General features: G+C 39.6%; 1 protein-coding gene across 1 annotated transcript in view; it reads left to right on the top strand.

Annotated features, from left to right (window-relative positions):
- Positions 1 to 10,582, top strand: part of PUM3 (pumilio RNA binding family member 3) — a 41,386-nt gene extending 30,804 nt beyond the window's left edge. Inside the window, exons 14-18 of the mRNA XM_017860550.1 lie at positions 2,382 to 2,524; positions 3,173 to 3,395; positions 4,325 to 4,412; positions 6,834 to 6,924; positions 10,270 to 10,582. Coding sequence (XP_017716039.1) covers positions 2,382 to 2,524; positions 3,173 to 3,395; positions 4,325 to 4,412; positions 6,834 to 6,924; positions 10,270 to 10,402 — 678 coding nt within the window. The 3' untranslated portion in view covers positions 10,403 to 10,582. The remainder of the gene's footprint in view (positions 1 to 2,381; positions 2,525 to 3,172; positions 3,396 to 4,324; positions 4,413 to 6,833; positions 6,925 to 10,269) is intronic.
- Positions 10,583 to 20,293: the final 9,711 nt, after the last annotated feature.

The following is a 20,293-nucleotide window of genomic DNA, read 5'->3' as shown; positions in this document are numbered from 1 at the left end:
TAAGGGCCGCGAAGTTTTGTTTCAATTTTTTTTGTTTTGTTTTGTTTTAACTGTAGAAATTGGCCCAGCCTATGTATTATTCTCACCTCTTTCTTTGAACAAATTAACAAAATATATAAGAAATTAAAGCATTTGTCCTCTTTTATGAGTTGGTTAAAGCTTAATATAGGTAACTAAAGGTACACTAAAGGCACACTCAAGTTACGCCGTATTTGGGGCATTAAACACTTCGTTATCAACAACACATAGATTGTCCGGGTGCAGTGGCTCATGCCTGTAATCCCAGCAGTTTGGGAGGCTGAGGTGGGTGGATCAGCTAAGGTCAGGAGTTTGAGACCAGCCTGGCCAACATGGTGAAACCCCGTCTCTACTAAAAATACAAAAATTAGCTGGGTGTCATGGCGCAGCCTGTAGTCCCAGCTACTCCGGAGGCTGAGGCAGGAGAATTGCTTGAACCCAGGAGGCAGAGGTGGCAGTGAGCCAAGATTGCGCCACTGCACTCCAGCCTGGACAACAGAGTGAGATTCTGTCTCAAAAAAAAAAAAAACAAACCATAGATTGAATTCACATTGGAGCTTGTTTGCCTTGAAAGAGTTCCCTACCTTGTAACAAGTTCTGTATATTTTGTGTGTGTGTGTTTTCCCATTTATTACTGAAATGTTATGTTCATTTTCCCTGGGTGCTTGAAATTATATATTTATTTTGAGGTGGTTAGAACTATTGAATTTTCAGTTCTCTGAAAACTTTTATGTTTTACATGGGAATCTTTATACTGTGATCTTAGACTTCAGAAGTAATTAGGAGAGCATAATGAGGATCGGACTGCTAGAAACAGGACATAGTGATCAGAAGATTATGATCAGTGCGCAGTTCTCAGTAGTGCTTGACTCCTAGTAAGTAAGCACTTAACGAGTGTTAGCTACTGTTATCAGAAGCATGCTATACTTTTGTGCAAAAAATGAGGGAAGGTTGGGATTTTAAAAAGAGAAACATGGTGTTTGGAACCTGGAGCAGCATCATCAGCTGTAGGATCATGACAGCGAGATTCATGGTCCCATGGTTGATGGCTGACTTGATTTTGAGCTCGGTTCCTCACACTAAAATTGTTAATCTCATCATGATAAATAGGCCATTTTAAGAAGAGCAGATCTGAATATATCATCTCAGAGAGAATCCCTTTCCTTAAGAGGAGGTTTTATGTTTGAAAGAGACTGGATTTGGAGTTGGAGAACCAGGATACTGCCGCTGTGAGTCCTCTGGCAGGTCCTCTCCTCTTTCTGGATGCCTCATCAGTAAACCTGGCCAGTTGGACAGAACTCTTTCCGAGGCCCAGCCAGTTCTAAAGAATATGGGGTGCTCAAACATGCACTGAATACTTGTAAAGTTTGTTACAAGAAGTAGGAGTGTCAGAGGTGGGGAAACAAATTGATGACTCTTCTGTTGGATCTTCTCTATTAAGAATAAAGGAATTTTTAAAATTTTTCAAGTGACTTTTCTGTCTTTGAAAACATCAGATTTACACAGAAGTTTAGTTAGGGTGGGGATGACATTGCTTTTGTCCGTTAAATTCGAACAACTAGAAAAGGAGGTTACTGTTCTTGGGTATGTTGATTGGAAATGTCATACAGTGTAATTTGTAACTGCTTAGTTGAGGCTTTCTGGATTTGGTTTCCCCTCCTCCTCTGTTTTTGTTTTTCATTGCGGTAGCTAAACAGCCTTCATTTGCCATGAATAAGCAACCTAACTTTAAAAGCCTTTATCCACTTGTTCGATTTAACAGAGTTTCTTTATCTCCTTTCACATACATCCCAGCAGGGAAATTCTAATAGAAATGTTCTTCATTCATGCCGATGCTACATTTAAATGCAGCTGCAAATTAACTGTCTCTACTCAGTGACCTCAGCAAGTGATGTCCCTCGTAATAGTGGCCCAAGAAATACTGGCCATGATGAATGAAGATAACACCTTTAAAGATTTTTTAAGTCCTTGGGCTTGGTCAGTTAATATAAATGAGTTGTTCAGTAATGCTAGTCACAAAAGAGAATTGATTCTGTGTTCTAAGTGTAAATCTCTGTGTGCTTTAATTTCAGAACTAGCTCCACATTTTCCATGAAGTACACTGGGAAAAATAGTTAAGTATGTCCTTCACCATTTAATTCCAGGCATACTTTAAGAGTGTAGATATCAATTCTTTTTGTTGTTGTTGTTGTTTATAATTTTATAGGACATTGTACTCACTTTGGCGGCACATACACTATAATTTTATAGGAAATTATCAGTTCCTTGTTTAGCATAGTAAATGACAAATATGGAAGGAAGGTCCTGTGGTACTTTTTTAAGAATGCAGATATTGATTCTTCTTTTTGTTTATAATTTTATAGGAAATTATCAGTTCGTTGCCTAGCATAGTAAATGACAAATATGGAAGGAAGGTCCTATTGTACTTACTAAGCCCCAGAGATCCTGCACATACAGTACGAGAAATCATTGAAGTTCTGCAAAAAGGAGATGGAAATGCACACAGGTAAAAACAAGTAGAATGGCTTGACTTCTTTATTCCTCTGCTCTGGTTGTCTGCTAATGTTGAATAGTGCATGTGTCCAGAAATCCACTTACGCATCCATACCTTCTCTCAAACTACTGAAAAGGTGAATTCCATTTTCAAGCCTGTATTTTTGACAGATTCTTAAAGTTTTTATCTTGAAAAGGAAACGAAAGTGTCATGCCAAAAGAATACCTCTGAGCCCTTGGCACGTAGTAGGCATTCAGGTGTGTGGTTTGACTTTTGCTTTCTTTTCAAAGCTACCGATACCACATATTTGAGTACCCTAGAGTATGGTGTCCATACAGCAGTGTAAACATGTTGTTTTGTGGGTATGTTGTTTGGTTTTTGGATTTTTTTTTTTTTTTTTTTGGTATTACACAAGCCAGACTCCCTTTATTGAGCGCTTGTTCTGTGGCAGGCATTATTCAGATCGGGGACAGAAATATTTTAAAACAGATAGAACACATACTCAAATCACTCATTGTCTACATGCTTAACAGAAAGATAGACAATAATAATAGAGTGTGATACAGTCTGTGATAAGCTCTTAGAGGTTTTTGTGATAATAAGATCACATTTCCTTTGCGATTTATCTTACCTTAATACCCCATTCAACATATTCAACAGTAAGAAAGATACAGAGGTCCGCAGACGGGAGCTCCTAGAATCCATTTCTCCAGCTTTGTTAAGCTACCTGCAAGAACACGCCCAAGAAGTGGTGCTAGATAAGTCTGCATGTGTGTTGGTGTCTGACATTCTGGGATCTGCCACTGGAGACGTTCAGCCTGCCATGAATGCCATCGCCAGCTTGGCAGCAACAGAACTGCATCCTGGTGGCAAGGACGGAGAGGTAATGTGCCGTTAAAGGCCAGGCAGGAAAGCTGCAAAGGCCACAAAAACTTCATTTTTGGAGGATGCGGGGTGTCAGTAAGAAAACTGGGGAGGGAGATGCCTGTTGAATAAACAACAAAGAACCTCCCACAGCAGCAATTACAAGTCATCTTTAATTTGCTCTAACCATCTGGGTCAAAGCCTAGCACTTGGGAATGTTTTGCAGACGTTTATTTGGTTATGAATGAAATCATTGCCAAGTATTGAATGCCCAAGGTGCTTCTGACACCTGAGATTGGGGAAGAGAAGTGGGCCATGGATCTTAGAGAAGCCCTGGCTCCTCCTGACCATATTAACAAATGGGAAAGATGAATGCACCTTGAAAGTTTCGCTATAAGGAGACTGAGCCAGTTGCCTCCCATACTTGCTAAGGAGAAACCCAAGTAACTGGGAACGATTGCTATTACTCTTGAAAAGGTGTAAGGTTGAGCTGAAGAGATGCTTTCTTGAGTTGCTCATCAGATAATCCCCTTAGGTAGTCATGTGTACTTAAACAGCATGCAGCATTGAGTTTTGATGTTTCTGCTATAGTGTTCTGTCCTGTAGGTTTATTTGTGTCTGAGAATGGCATATTTCAGTCTAAGACATGATTAGCATTAAGATGAGCCTTGCGCTGCTACTGTTCAGAGCACATTTCATGAAGCTGAGACTAAAGTGCTGTGCAGTGGCTGTGTTATCCGACATAACTGTCTTTTGGTCTGGGAGAATAGATTTCTGGTCCCCTCAAGTATGATGGTTGTTCTAGATAAAGACCTCTTAAGCCTGTGGAACTTTAGAAGTGGCTGAGTCCTTATCAGTATGTGGTGACATAAATTGTATGTATTCATTCAAATGTATTTGCATGAATGAAAACAGCTTTTAAGATTAACTGTTCTTGACCCCTCATAGCTTCACATTGCAGAACATCCTGCAGGACATCTAGTTCTGAAGTGGTTAATAGAGCGAGATAAAAAGATGAAAGACAATGGGAGAGAAGGTAGGCTATGAAATGTGACCTTTTCTTGTATCTTATGTGGAATTCCAGTAATTCCTGGCATCCCTGAACTTTATACCGGCCATTTAGGCTCAAATGAAGTTTGTTGAGTGTTTAGAAATGATGTCTGTGAATAAGAAATGATTCAGTGGTTGCTGGTAATGCTTTTTCCCCTAGAAATTTGTGCCCGAGAACTCTTTAATTTTCTTTCTTTTTTCCACCCCCCTCCCCCCACCACTCTCTCTGTTTTCCTTCCTCTGCTGCTGCAGGCTTCTAACCTGGCTTGGTCAATGCCTTAAAATGCCATTCTAATGAGGATGGTGAGGGGGGCAGGGGCCCCAATTGTTGAGTATCATTACCTCAGTAGAAAGGCATGATATTTATCTCTATGTTTGAAGAAAGAATAAGCAGAGAAAGATTATCCTCGTAAGAGAATTTTGGACTAGTGCCTGTTTATTTGGTATTGAAATACATGTGACCAAAGAGTAAGCCAGTCTTTGGCGCTTTCTGTTTTTTTGTAAGCCTTACAGCTGCTCTGTAGAAACTCAGCTCTCTAGAGAAGGACAGCATTAGCATTTGCATGCCATTCCCCTCTCTGTCCTATCTCCAACCAGACCTTCACTTAGGAAATCCAAATTGCATCTAATATTTAAACCACTGGAGAGATTTTTTTCCCCTAGTGAATTAAAACAGTTTGGGCTTTTCATTACAATGACTGAAAAAAAAGTGACAGATCGTGAATTCATGTCCTACGGGAAGTGGCAGCTCTAATGGCAAGGCAATCAGTATAGCAGTAGAGCTGTCTCTTCTCACTTTACCTTTAAGAATGGGGACCTGGGGCTATTTTTCACTGAAAATTTTTTTTGTAAAAGAGAAGCCTTGTGATGAATATTAAAGAAAAAAATAGCATATGGAATCATCTTTTCATTATTAAAAGTTAATGTATAGTTGAGTTTATGCCAGAAAAATAGTCTGGCTTAATGTCCAGTGGTTTTTCTCCCTCTTAATTAAAATGTGCTGAGAACCCTAAAATCTGCCTGTTTGGGTCTGATGTGTTTGTCTTGTTGTATTCCTATAGCAGCAAATGAGTTTGTCCTCTTGCATGTCTAGCTGTTTTGATTCTCTTTTACTGTATAGTAGCCACCTTAAAACGTAGTAGTTTTCAAAACAATGACTTGATCAGGGTCTGGTGGAGCTTGCCTCCTCTGTGCTCAGAGTCAGTCATCTAAGGCTGCTCGGTTTGTGGCTGGAGTGTCCACTTTTCGAAATAACTCACTCACTTGGCTGGCAAGTGAGTACTGACTGTTGACTGGGGACCAACAGCTTCAGTTTCCCTTTCTAGGCTGCTAGGGCTCCTTCACGAGATAGTGGTTGCTTTTCTAAGAGTGAGCATCCTGAGAGAACAAAGTAAATGCCTGGCACTTCCGTGATTTATCCTTAGCAGTCATTTAATGCCACTTTCATCATACTGTTTTGGTCAAGTCAATCACAGAGGCACCCTGTGACTCAAAAGAAGACATGGATTCCCCCTGTAGATGGGGGAGTGGCTGCATTCTAGAAGAGCACACAGGACAGGAGATACTATTGTTGTGAGCTTTGGAAAACAGTTTGCCTCACTAGGTGAACTCTGTCCCTCTTTAGCAGGTACCATGAAAGGCTGAATAGCCATAGGCCTCTTGACTTTTAAAGAGTACTTACACTTAGGTATCTGAATGAATTATGTAGTACGTGCTACCTGACTATGATGTTTGCCATCAAGATAGGTTGTCCCTACCTCCATCTACACTAAATCTTAGCTATCAGAATTTCTCCTTTGTCCAAGCATTAATTGCACAGTAAAAAAGTTAATACCAAGACCTTGGGAATCAGAAGTACCAGAATAACAGGAGACAAATGGTATTTTTGGTTTGTGAGTATGTAAGCGTTGTAAAGAGAAATGCCAAGTGTAAGCTAGAACAATCATTTATCAACCACTGTTGAACACGTGAACACTGTGTTATGTTCATGGCACCTTCTGAGTGAGCATTTCTCCACGAGGAAGAACTTGATTTCAACCAACCATGAGGTGCTACTGTGAAACATTTATTTACTGAATAGCTTTCAGGTCAAAGTTAAATCATTAAATAGTACAAAGAAATGCAGACATAACTCAGTGAGTGTTTTATTAGAATTCATTGTTTATCTTGAGTAATTACTGCTAAACATAGCCTAGGTTTTGGATCAGAGTTAAAAGAAATCGCTCTTTTGAAAATGCATTAGATAAACCTGCATTGGAATTTTAGTGTTAAAAGGAAGACTGGGTGAAAGCTACTTTTATTAGCTTTTTTATTTAAAAATATTTGCAGGTTTGAGGACAGTAGAGAAGGGGTTAGGGAATATAAATCTTATTATATGATGTTCACTAAGCTTCAGTATATTTTACAGGTTGTTTTGCAAAAACTCTTGTAGAGCATGTTGGTATGAAGAACCTGAAGTCCTGGGCTAGTGTAAATCGAGGTGCCATTATTCTTTCTAGGTATGTATATCGTGTGCCCTTCTCTGAGCAGGGCCTGGTCATGCAGAAGACATACTTCCTTCACATTGATTTCTCAGTTCTAATATTTGTTCTCAGTAGTCTAGTATTACTTCCAGTCAGTCATGGTCTAGACAAGCATACCAAATATTAGAAAGCAAATGTAACTCTTTCAGTCAGTCCTTAGAATTTTTTTTTTTTTTTTTTTTTGAGACTCCATCTCACTCTGTCACCCAGGCTGGAGTACAATGTCACAATCTCAGCTCACTGCAGCCTCAACCTCCTGGGCTCAAGTTTTCTTCCCACCTCAGCCTCCTGTGTAGCTAAGACTACAGGCACATGCCACCACACCCAGCTATTTTTTTATTTTTTTATTTTTTTATTTTTTGTAGAGATGGGGGTCTCCCCATGTTGCCTGGGCTGATCTCAGACTCAGGTTCAAGCAGTCCTCCCATCTTCATCTTCCAAAGTGCTGGGATTACAGGCGTGAGCCATTGTGCCTGGCCCTTAGGATTTTTTAACTACCATCTTTTTGACAAATTATAACATTCACAAGATATCAGGTGGCTTCACCATGTTTATGGTTTTGACAAAAACATAATTTTTTTTTTTTTTTTTTGAGACGGAGTCTCGCACTGTCGCCTAGGCTGGAGTGCAGTGGTGCGATCTCGGCTCACTACAAGCTCTGCCTCCTGGGTTCATGCCGTTCTCCTGCCTCAGCCTCCCAAGTAGCTGGCACTGCAGGTGCCTGCCACTATGCCCGGCTAATTTTTTGTATTTTTAGTAGAGATGTGGTTTCACTGTGTTAGCCAGGATGGTCTCAATCTCCTGACCTCGTGATCCGCCCACCTTGGCCTCCCAAAGTGCTGGGATTATAGGCGTGAGCCACCATGCCCAGCTTGTATTTTTTTAATGAATAACTTATGTCCCTGTGAAAACTGTGACAATGTTGATTCTTAAATCATGCCTAATTCTACATGTAATTTCCTTCATTGTTTTAAAAGATTCTAAAAGGATTGGAAGAGCATTTGCTACTGAAGTCTGTATGCTAATTGTTGATATCTGACTTAAAATGAGAAAAAAACAGTGATGAACTGTGGCCTGTTTTGTATTATTCTCTGAACTTAGTTGAGTTTATAATCAATCCACAAGTCATTGAAATTTTCCAGACATTCTATGTGCAGATGAAAACCTTCTGTTAAGAGCATTCATTTAAAAAAAGATTTGTATGTTGCTTTGAAGCAATTACTGTTGATTTTTCCCCTGCTGTGTTATTAAGGTTTGGGAAAACAGATACCAACTCTAGTTTGAATTTCTCAAGATATTTCACTTGCAACATGCTATACAACCTAATTTATATTGTTTGCAAGTGTTATTTTAAATGTTTCTTCAACATATACCTGATCTGGTACACATGTACTCACAAACACACGCAGGAGCATTCATATCTTCAGGTATGTCAGTGTCTCCCAATATGTAAGTGTTACAGATCATTTTGTTCATTTCTGCTTAAAATTAGTTAATTTTCCAGTTGATGTCAAATGGTCAGAATTCATTAGCTAATACATGAACTTTTTTGTTACAAATTCTTTTACCAGGCATTTGGAGTATTAACATCTACTGACACATTCTTTCTTTACACTCAATTAACTGGAAATTTCAGCAATGCCATGAAATTAATTTATAAAGGATGTTCTCCCATTAGGTGGATTTCAAACATAGGAAGGATACTATAGGTTTATTATGGAGCACTACTTAGAATTGGAACAGGAACACAGGAAATATTTGAAGTTCTAAATGGAAATTGAGCTATATATAACAATAATACAAAAAATTGTTTTTGTAAATTTTAGGTGAAAAGAAAATCAGCCTTGTATGTTGGTTGAAAAGTAGTTCAGAGAAGCAAAATTCTCTAACATTTGGGAGTATTGGCTCTTGACAGACTGCCTGGGTTCCAGCTTAGTGCATAGCCTTGGGAAAATTCAGCTTTCCTGGGCCTTAATTTTCTTGGTGGCAAAAAAATGAGATTAATCATAACTCTATGGTTGTTATGAAAACTAGATTGGAATGATGCATATAAAATGCCTAGTATTATGTCTAATATGTGGCATATGCTTAGTAAGCAGTAACTATTATGTGTTATATAACTGTGTGTTTAGCCAAGATGCATGAAATTAAAACACCTAGTGAGTCACAAATTCATTACAAGGGAACTTTACTTTTTAGCATCATAGGTGGCAAGCTGAATTTGTTGCTTGTCTTCCAGAAGCAGTAGAATACTGCTTGGTGCTGAACATTTATCCTCCTCTTTATTGACATAATGGAAGTTATTGGGACCAGGGACTTTGGAAAATACCAAGTACCTCATTTCTAGAATGTGTTTCAGAGGTCCGTATTTACATATGGTCCTGAAAAAGAAGAGAACAGGAAATTCAGGCCTGGTGCTCTGCAGTCAGAGCTGTATGTCCTGTTCACAGAGAAATGGGCCTGCTGTTACCAGCCTCTAGGGCTCCCTTCACTTTTGATAGGGTACTCGGGCAGGGTTTCAGAAAGCAGAGGCTGGGGTTATTTTGTTGAATGGCTAACGTTTATTGAGTGCTTACTAAGTGTCAGGCTCTGGCTGGGAGCTTTAGATACAAGGCCATTTGAACCTCAGAAAACAACTCTGTGAGGTAGAAGGTGGACTCTGTTGTGAATCCCATTCTACAATTCGGGAAACTGAGTCTTAAGAGAGTTTAAATAGCGTGCTCTTGGTTGTACAGTTACTGAGTGGTAGAGGCAGGTTTCACACCCAAGCAGTGAAGCTCCACAGTGAAGCTCTTCGCCCCTTCACTAAACGTTAGTGCTGTGGAGTTCAGTGAGAAGGCTGCTAACTCTGACCTCTCTGTGCCTCTCTTCACACATTTTTATTCAGCCACGTGGTGGGCATTTTTTGGCTGTCTGCTCTATAAATGTAGCATCATGAAATAAATAAAATACGGTCCCTGCTCTAGAGCTTATAATCCTGAGATGGGGAAGGGAAGATAGAATACATGTAGAATCATTTTAAGACAGATGTAAGTAAGTCGTAAGATAATGTGAAGGTAGAGCCAACTCTGTATGGAATGGTGTTGGTCCTACAAATGTCTTTGCTTGGGTGACTCCACCAGCAAGATTCTAAAACATTTTTTTCCATGGCTTTATAATATAAACTACTGGTCCTCATCATTCATCCTTTGAATGAAAAATAATGTGTATATAGTTACAAGGCTTGTCTCACAGTTAACCAAGTCTTTTATACTATTGGTACAGGTAGTATTGGAGATGATGTAGGAGTTCTTTGAAATTTAATTTTTTTTCTCTCTTCAGCCTCCTTCAGAGTTGTGACCTAGAAGTTGCAAACAAAGTCAAAGCTGTACTGAAAAGCTTGATTCCTACATTGGAAAAAAACAAAAGCACCAGCAAAGGAATAGAAACTCTACTTGAAAAACTGAGCACATAGGTGGAAAGAGTTAAAAGCAAGATGGAATCATTTTTTTCTGTTCTCTGTTCTGTTTCCCAATGCAGAAAAGAAGGGGTAGGATCCACCATACTGGTAATTGGGGTGCTCTGTATATGTGTTTCTTCTTTGTATACGAATCTATTTATATAAATTGTTTTTTAAAATGGTCTTTTTTAAAAATCTCACCCGTCTCCTTTGTTATATTGAGTAGTAAGCATATCAATGTGTGAGGCAATTAATGTGTAAGGTTTACCAATCATATGTGGTGGGACCAATCAAATATATAAAGTGTAGTTGAACGAGTTGATTCGGGGGAGATGACATCTTCAGTGAGCATAGTCTCAGAAGGCTTCCTGGAGAAGGTGGGACTTGAGAAGACTTTCATCTTGTCAAAGGAAGGCAGGATGTGGAAAAGAAGAGCCAGGGGGAGTCTGGGCACAGTAAAGTGGAATTTAATGAGTACCGGGGAAGTGGAGGGTCCACAGCTGCCTTCCTAGCTGTCTTATGGATTAGGTTCCATGCTAGATTTTGTTTGAAAGCCACTCAGGTAAGTTAAGCTCATAGGAGGAAATGTGCTACTGGAATTTTCTGGTCTATCATGGTGAGAATGGACTCACTCCTCTCCATGCGCTAGGTATTCCACGTCCATGGTTCTGCTGCCTTCCCTACTGCTTCCTGTTCTTCTAGATACTTGGTGCTATCTCTCACCCACTGTGGCTTCTCTTCTGTTTAGTTTGTTCCTGTGAGTTTATACAATTTTATTTTTCTAGTCTTATCTTACTCTTTCTGGAAGGAACAGAGATAAACTCAACAATGCACCATTTTTAAACAGAAATCCACAAATGGCTTTAAACAGATTGAAAACAACCTACCTGACTTCATGGTGGTCTTCTTCCATGGATGAACTTAGCAGATCTGAGAATGTCTTTTATTTGAAAATTCAGCTTATTGTATTTTCAGTTTGCATCAAACCCTGCTTTTCCTAGGAATCAGCTGTTGTTAGAAGGAAGGAGAACCCCATTTTCCCTTGAAGTCTGGTGTAATAAGCATTTGCATAACAGAATAAAGGCCTCTTAGAGGAAATGGCTTCCTACCTGACCAAACTCAAAGGACTGGCTCTTGAAAACATGAGATGGCACTTCTGTTTCTATTTCAGTGAAAATATGAAAAAGTTACATATTAGTTTTAGCAGATTAATCACTTTTAAGATTAAGTCTGGCAAATTTATGGATGTATGTATTTAGAATAATGGTTAAGAGAACGCAAGATCACAAAGCAGCAGCAGTTAGTATGGAGCCTGTAATCAAACTATTTCTAGGCCAAAATTAATGACCTAAACAAACATAAAAATTTGAGACTTGAGCTCTTGTCTTACCTTTTGATAGTGCTTAACCTAAGGAAACTAAGTTTATGATCGTCCTCATCTTTTCTAAACCTAAAAACACCACCACCAAAATGCCCAAGGCTCCTTACTTCCCCAAATGCGTTAGTAAAAATTTTAATGAATGGCCTTAACCAAGAGATACAGTATGCTCTTTGGATTGAGTGGCTTTTATGAATAGTAACTAAATGGCTGCTCTGCATTCCAGAGTGTGCAGACAGACACTGGTTGCTATGTATGTTTGTACCCATGACAGTGCCCTGGATGATACCATGGATAACACCCTGTAAAAGAACGGTGTTTGGAATATTTTTCATCAAAATGTTTTATCCAGTTTTTAAACATGGGCTCATGCCCATGGCTGAATGTAAGTGGACAGATAGAGCTGCAAAATTGTGGGAATGAGACATTTTGGTCTATGCGCTCTTGTTCTTAGGGAGTTAATTGTACCTTGGGAGGAAATGATTAGCTCTTAGTTGTGCTTGATATGTGATAACTACTTGAGGGAAAGGTGAGAGGAGTCTGGTAAGGTCATGGGAATCATCTGACTTTAAGCTCCTGATGACTATAATTAAACATAATTACTAATTTAGATATCTTAAAATGACTTTCAGATGCTTGACAACAGACTTTCCTTTTAGATGAAAATCCTCTTGCATTTAAAACTTAGGTTCTTACTGGTATATCTACCAGTAAGCACGTACTGACTTGATGTTATCACATTTAGCAGGAGGCAGTGATAGAAAAACTGTGAATCTTAAAGACCTGTAATAGCAGGAATATCCTTTTGAAGAAACAGACAAGACATGGGTTCGGTTCTTCTTACCAGATCAATTATTTGGCCCCATTGTATTACTTGATATCTAAGTCTAGTTCTAAATATCTGTTGGAATCTGCGCTTTTGGTAATAATACCCTGCCTGGCACCTTTCTGGAGGTTCCCCTGCTCCTACATTTCAGTCGCCTTTTTGGTTGGAGTGGAATTATGATTTGCCTCGACCAGTGGCATGTGACTCTGGCCTCTGAACCACAACACTCCCTTGGCCACCGTGATTAATTAATGAAGTATACGTGTCCCATGGTAAGTTGAAGAGCATTCTGAATTTGTATCACTTTGCTTCATCATTTTGACTTTTGCATAGTTGAAAAGTCGTAAGTAGGCCAGGCACAGTGGCTCACACTTGTAATCCCAGCACTTTGGGAGGCCGAGGTGGGCGGATCATTTGAGGTCAGGAGTTCAGAACCAATCTGGTGAACACAGTGAAACCCCATCTCTACCAAAAATACAAAAATTAGCTGCGCGTGGTGGCAAGCACCCATAGTCTCAGCTACTCAGGAGGCTGAGGCAGGAGAAGCGCTTGAACCTGGGAGGCGGAGGTTGCAGTGAGCTGAGATCGCACCTCTGCACTTCAGCATGGGTGACAGAACGAGACTCTGTCTCAGAAGAAAACAAAATCGTAAGTTGATCTATTATAAATCCGGGACAGTCTGTACTCTTAATACTAAGAGTAGCACCATATCAGGATCTGGCATGAGACTGAAGCCAGAGCACTTACAGTTCTCTGGCTAAAACACTGTTGAATGTACTAACATCAAGTCAGTTTCTGGAAGAAAAATGTGAAAGATGCTCTCCCTCATTCTGGGATCTCAAACTTAGACTATGACCTGGGCTGCCTGCCTGCGTGTTACTATATTTCATCAATTCTACATTTTTATTTTACGTTTAACAAATCTTTCAGGACGTCACTTACTGTCAGTGGCATATTCGCATGACCGTTGATAGGCAGCTTTTTTTCTGAATGATAAAATAGTGTTACGTCTTAGAGTCAAAGTGTTACAGTTGGTAAAATACAGTTCCATCTTTTCCTCTCTCAAATGTTTCTCAGTCTCCACAAGCCTGGTTTGCTTTTCTATAGTAGCTTTTCACCCCTCAAAAGTTTTCTTTATTGCTGGACCCTCCGACAGATGATCAGGGTTAGTTGGGATGAGGTGTTTTCTGCCACATAAGTCACACCCTTTTGGAAAATGAAAATCAGGTAAAATTAAAGGCAATATAAAATAGTGACTGGGAGCACAGGCCTGGAACCACATTTGAAGCCTGGCTCTGTAGCTGGATGATCTTTGTAACTTATATACCCGCTCTGCTTCATTTTCATCATTTTTAAAATGAAGATAATCACACTTCGCTGTGTTTTTATGAGGGTTAGGTTCACCTCGAGTTTTCCCGTAAAACATTTCAGCAGCTTCTGCCCCTACACATAGTTAAAGTTACATTTTTAAACATATATTTGCTAAGAAGTCACATAAGAATACCCACAAATTCATTACCACTTTATATTATTTACAGTTTTAAACATCAGCACTATACATTTGAAAAGTAGTCAAAACATGAGCCTTCATTCCCTTGGCAGCTGGTGCTTGGGCTAAAGTTGGGTTTGCAGGCTCCTTGTTATCATTTCTGCCAATATAGATTAGGAAGCAAAAGGTGAAAGTACTTAAACCAAAATGGGCTTCTTTTAAAATACAAATAACCCTGGTGGAATAGCACCACTAGCTGTTGCCTGTCATTAATGCCTTCCTGTGAAGTCTATCAAGTTGCTGAGGTAGATGGCAGAGAGTTAGACAGGTTAACAAGGGAGTTTGTTTCTTGGGGCAGGAGAAAGGGGTGAACTGAACTCACATACCTGGCCTATTAGGTGGGGGTACAGCAGAGAAGTGGGGGCTTCAAGTTGTTTGGTGGACTTGGCATCCAGAGATGAAATTTGGGTCAGCACCAAGGGACAAAGTGGATTAACTCCAGGTGATTGTTTTGTGGAGGAACTAGCCTTTGACTTGTTTGGGGGCAACTTGGACATGATTTGGCTTCTGTCAGTTGCTAGGCAGGTGATCATGGTCCTCAGTTTCCCCATCTATGAAACAAAAGCACCTACTTCATGCGCCCTCAATTTCCCAAGGGTTTTTTAAACCATAAGCTTCTCTACAATGTGAGGGGTTGTTGAGAGCAGCACCACAGTGAAAGCCCTTGGTGTTTGTTATCAGAAGATCTGGCTTTGCAGATTGACCCTGGTTCTGACCAGAAATGTGGGCAAGTCACAATCTTTAGGAACCTCTATTTTCTTATCTGTGAAAATAGGAATGATACCTGAACATCTCAGGAGGCTGGGGTCAGAATCAAATAAGACCATATGTGAAGATGCCTTATAAAAACATTGTGTTTATGACTCCCCAGATCCAAATATTCCTTGCCTTTTTTGGTTCCCAAGTCACAGGGTTGTAGTTTACAGATTATAAAGAAAAAAAAAAAAAAAAAAAAAGAAAAAAACAAAAAAGCTCTACTACCATTAAGTAAAATTATCCAAAGCCTAGAAATAAAGCAAAAATATTTGTCCCATTTAAAGACATGCTAGGGCATGGTCTGCAAAACCACAGGTCTGTTTGACTTTCTGGAGGGGTGTGATTTTGTTTGACTTGCTATTCTGTTAGGGCCCAGACTCTGGGAAGGAGGATAATGCTGAGTAGAATATCAGTAAATTGCAAATGATTTCTGCCCAATAGTAGAGACAACACAGAAATTACAGTATTGCCCTATTTATTACCTGGTGTTAATCTAACTGCAATCTTATTCCAGTAGACTTACTTTTCTTGAAATGGACATACAGAAAAATGTACATGTATAACTCAGTCCACTGTATCCTCCTTTGAACTAGTTTTACCTGCTTGTTTTCTCATGAATGAGTTACATAATTCTTTGACATATATTTTTGTGAGAACCATGTTTTTAATATTCTAACATCACAAAGTAGCCGTTTGTTTCTTTATTGCACTTTAGAGGTAATTGTTATTTTGCTGCCTTTTTGTACAACTGATATGGTTTGGCTTTGTGTCCCCACCCACATCTCAGCTCAAATTGTAATCCTCACGTGTGGAGTAGGGGACCTGTGGTCCCCACGTGTTGAAGGAGGGATGGGATCATGGGGGTGGTTTAGCCCGTGCTGTTCTTAACGATAGTGAGTGAATTTTCATGAGATCTGATGGTTTTATAAGGGGCTCTTCCCCTTTTGCTTTCTCCTCTCTCTCCTGCCGCTGTGTAAGACATGCCTACTTCCTCTTCTGCCGTGATTATAAGTTTCCTGAGGCCTCCCGAGCCATGCAGAACTGTGAGTCAAACCTGTTTCCTTCATAAATCACCTAGTCTCAGGTACTGTCTTTACAGCAGTGTGAAAACGGACTAATACAAAACAAAACCTAAGAGATATATTCACTTCTTTTAAAAGTTGGCCTGTTGATGCCCATTTCCCAAGTAGAAGAACAAACTGTTTCCAGTTACAGTTTATTGTCAACTGTGGTCATGATGTGACTATTCTGTGGAAACGATTCTGTTACATTCAGATTGCATTTTAGGTTTCTTTTGTTTTAAAGAAAGCTTTAGAGATTTATAATTTTAGTTACTAAATAACATTAAGCCTTCTTACCAGTTTGAAGTTTTTAAGTGAAGTTTTATAATTGAGGAAAGCATGGGACTGATGGGAGAATTTTTCCTTTCTAATTAGAAGACCTAAATGAAGTAATTTTGCCCACTAACAACTTATTTGAGAATTGTTTGAATCAAGGAAAGCTGTGAAAGAAAAAGCAAACAACCCGATGAGAAAGTTGATTGTAAGACCTAGGTGGGCAAAAATCATGGATACTTCCATGAAATGGAGCATCAAGTTAAAATATCTCTGGAGAGATTCCTTAAGGCAAAGTTTTGCCAGGACCAGAAGCATAGTCAGAAAAAACACCATGAAATTCCAGCAAGTGAGGAGGATTAAATTTGCAGCCCATATTTAAGTCAGTCAGCAATCAAAATCAAAGATGGAAAAGAAAATAGCCATGTGCCTATGTGTAATATTTCATTGCATGTCGGTTTCCTTTTTTCATACAAGAAGGTAGCTTCTCTCTATACACAACTTATACATTTTATGTCCTTGTGACCCAAGGGATTCTTGCTTTTTCCCTTTCAGTGGTACAAATGCTACCCACTGATTCCATTCTCTGCCACTTGCGTTCCCTGGGGGTGTGCCAGGGACTTGGCTAGTGATGCAGGGTGAAACAAGAAGAGAAAGAAGAACAGCAGTTCAGGGGAATAACCTCTAGTGACTTAAGCTAAGCGAGTACCCACCCCTTCTCTACTAGGGCTGCAGCTGGGGAGACATTTTCTGTCTTTTCCCATAGAAATGGATAATACCTTGTGGTTTGATTCAATCGTGTACTGCAAATACTACATTTGGGATAAGGCAAGAGACGGCTCAATAAAAGGCTTTTGAAGGCTGGCCTAGAAATCAAAGGATTATTATGGTATAGTGAAAAGATCTGTGGATAGATAACAGTTGTGGTCCCCACCCTGCCAGTAACCAGGTGATGACCTAAGCTGAGTTATTTAGTCTTCCTGGGTCTTTGTTCTCTCCCCCATAAGAAGAAGGGCTTAGAATATATCAGGTGATTTTTGAGATAGGTTCTTTGAGGCCCCAGGGCACCCCAAGATACATACATACATATATACATATATATATATATATATATACACACACACACACACACACACACACACACACACTTTGTGTCCTTCAATCAAGTTGATATTATTAACCATCACACTAACCATGGGAGGAATTTAGTGTATGTATATACACACATATATGTGTGTATATATATATTTATATATATATAATATTTAATAAACTCCCCTTTATATATATACACACACACACGTATATATGTACACACATGATGTATATACACATGATGTGTGTATATATATATGTGTGTGTATATATATAAAGGGGAGTTTATTAAATATTAACTCACATGATCACAAGGTCACACAATAGGCCATCTGCAGCCTGAGGAGCAAGGAGAGGCAGTCTGAGTCACAAAACTGAAGAAATTGGAGTCCAAATGTTCAAGGGCAGGAAGCATCCAGCACAGGAGAAAGATACAGTCTGGGAAGCTAGGCCAGAGTCTCCTTTAACATTTTTCTGCCTGCTTATATTCTAGCTGTGCTGACAGCTGATTAGATTGTGCCCACTCAGATTAAGGGTGGGTTTGCCTTTCTTAGCCCACTGACTCAAATGTTAATCTCCTTTGACAACACCCTCACAGACACACACAGGATCAATACTTCGTATCCTTCAATCAAGTTGATACTCATTATTAACCATCACACTAACTATGGGAGGAATTTAGTTTATAGTTTAGCTTTAAAGCAAGGATGATAATAGTCCCTCCCTAAAACGGGCCCCCTCCTCCTTATTCAGGGACTGAAACTGTCTGTGTAAAACTAATGAAATGCCATAAGATTAGGATTATGGAAGGGGCCTGAATTCTGCTAACACGTAGGTGTACTTTCTATAACCCCTTACTGCTCACAGTTATGTGGCCAGAGGTCACAAAGTTTGTGACTTCCCCAAGTGCTCCAGTAGATAACATCACTATTGTAGAACCTAAGAGTGGTCGTTTGAGATGTTTTTCAGATTTTTGCATCCTGGCGATTAACTGACCCCACCTGGACCCGTGAAACATGACTCAACCAGTCATGTGGCCTCCACCCCGAGGTGGACTCAGCACACAAGGGCCATTTCCCACATGATTTCATCCCCAGCCAATCAGCAGCACCCATTCCCTAGCACCTTGCCTGTCAAATTATCTATAAAACCCTAGCCTCCAAATTCTCAGGGAGACTGATTTGAGTAATAACTCCAGTCCTTCCTCTTGGCCGGCCTTGCATTAATTAAACTCCTTCTTTACTGCAATAATGCTCTCTCAGTGAATTGGATTTATCTGTGCAGGAGGAAGACTAACTCATTGGGAGATTACACTATGGGCAAGAACAGATGGGACTTTTGACCTACTACCACCTGGTCTCCAGCCAGAGCAGCCACACTTGTATCTTTTCAATGTGTTCAGATTCAGAGTGAGATTTCTTTTTGTAACAGGGTTCTGCCATTAAGAACAAACAAACCAAAGTTAGAAGACCACTGATCAATGTCATCTCCAGTATTTCTTCTACAGTTGGTGATTGCTTGATTGCAGTGATCTGCATTGTGTCCTCAGTGCTACAGGCAAGCAATGCTGGGAAAGGAAGCATTAGGCTGGAGGTAGATTTCCCATGAAGCCATTGAGGCTTAAGTATCACTGCCCCTCACTTGCTGGGCATTCCAAAGCCCACTACCTAATTGTGTATTCACAATTTAATGGTTTTTTTCTTAATAGGGGGTCCTAAGTTGTACAAGCCTCAGGTCCTGAGGATTCTCCCTAGTGTTAGCCCCAATTCTCCCTAGTGTTAGGGAGATTCTCCCTAGTGTTAGCCCCAATGTTTAATGTGCAGACACCACTGCAGACCTGTCCTAAGTGACCTGAAAACATAGTCTTAGAAGATATCAGCCATTTGGAGTGGGGTGGGAGTTGCTTTGCAAGCTCAACCTAATCAAATGATGGCAAAACCAATGTTACATTATTCCTGCTAATGAGAAACACATATAAAGTGTCATTTATTACTCATTTTTCATCTCCACCAAAACTTTTTTTTTATCAGAGTAGCATATCTTAGAAGCTAAGAATGAATACTTTGCAGATAAACCACCTAGGTTGAAATTCTGCTTTATCACCTCCTAGTTATGTGACATCAAGCACATTAACCAATCTCCAAAACCCGTTTTTTTTTTTTTTCTGTTTGTTTTTTCACTCTACAAGATGAGAAAAACAATTCCACATAGAGTTATGAAGGTTAAATAAGATACTGTCATAAGGAATTTAATACCTGGACATATTAGCACTAAGTTTTAATTTTCTTTACTACCATTGTTGAGTAATTATTTAAGGCAGAAACAACTAGATTACTGTCTTAGCAGCTCAGTAATAGAACCTTAATTTTTAGTGGGTGGTCATGTGCCCAGCTAAAAGATTTTCTAGTTCTCTTCACAGAAAAGTTTTTGTGCCAATGAGATCTGAGGACAAGAAGTCCTCTCAGACAGGAACTCATGTGAAAGAAGAGTGAGTACTCTTCTCTAGGTTTTTCTCCATCCTTCTCCTTTGAGCTTGGAAATGATGGCTGGAACTCCAGCAGCCATATCATATCATGTGGACAAGGTTTGTGCCTTAGGAGTGAAGGAATGGTGAGCAGAGAGTGCAGGTCCCAACTTCATGGAATTGGTATACTAGCCTTGCACTGCCTACCTCTCAAATTCTTTTATGGCAGTGGTTCTTAAATCACCTGGAGGGCTTATTAAAACAGATTTCTGTGCCACACACCACAGTTTCTATTTTAGTAGGTCTGGTTTGGAGCCTAAGAGTTTACATTTCTAACTTCCCACGTGATTTGGATCATCCTGGTTCAAGGACCATATTTGGAAAGCCAATGTTTTACGTGTTAGAGAAATAAACTTTTGTTTAAGCTACTGCTTATTTTGCACTGTTCTGTTATTAAAGATGAATTTAATACATTATTTAAAATTTGTAACTCTTGTTAACTTA

Source organism: Rhinopithecus bieti, unplaced genomic scaffold (genome assembly GCF_001698545.2).
Source record: "Rhinopithecus bieti isolate Rb0 unplaced genomic scaffold, ASM169854v2 scaffold_55570, whole genome shotgun sequence".
Classification (NCBI taxonomy): Eukaryota; Metazoa; Chordata; class Mammalia; order Primates; family Cercopithecidae; genus Rhinopithecus; species Rhinopithecus bieti.
Note: the sequence above shows the minus strand (reverse complement) of the source record. Positions and strands in the feature narration are given on the sequence as shown.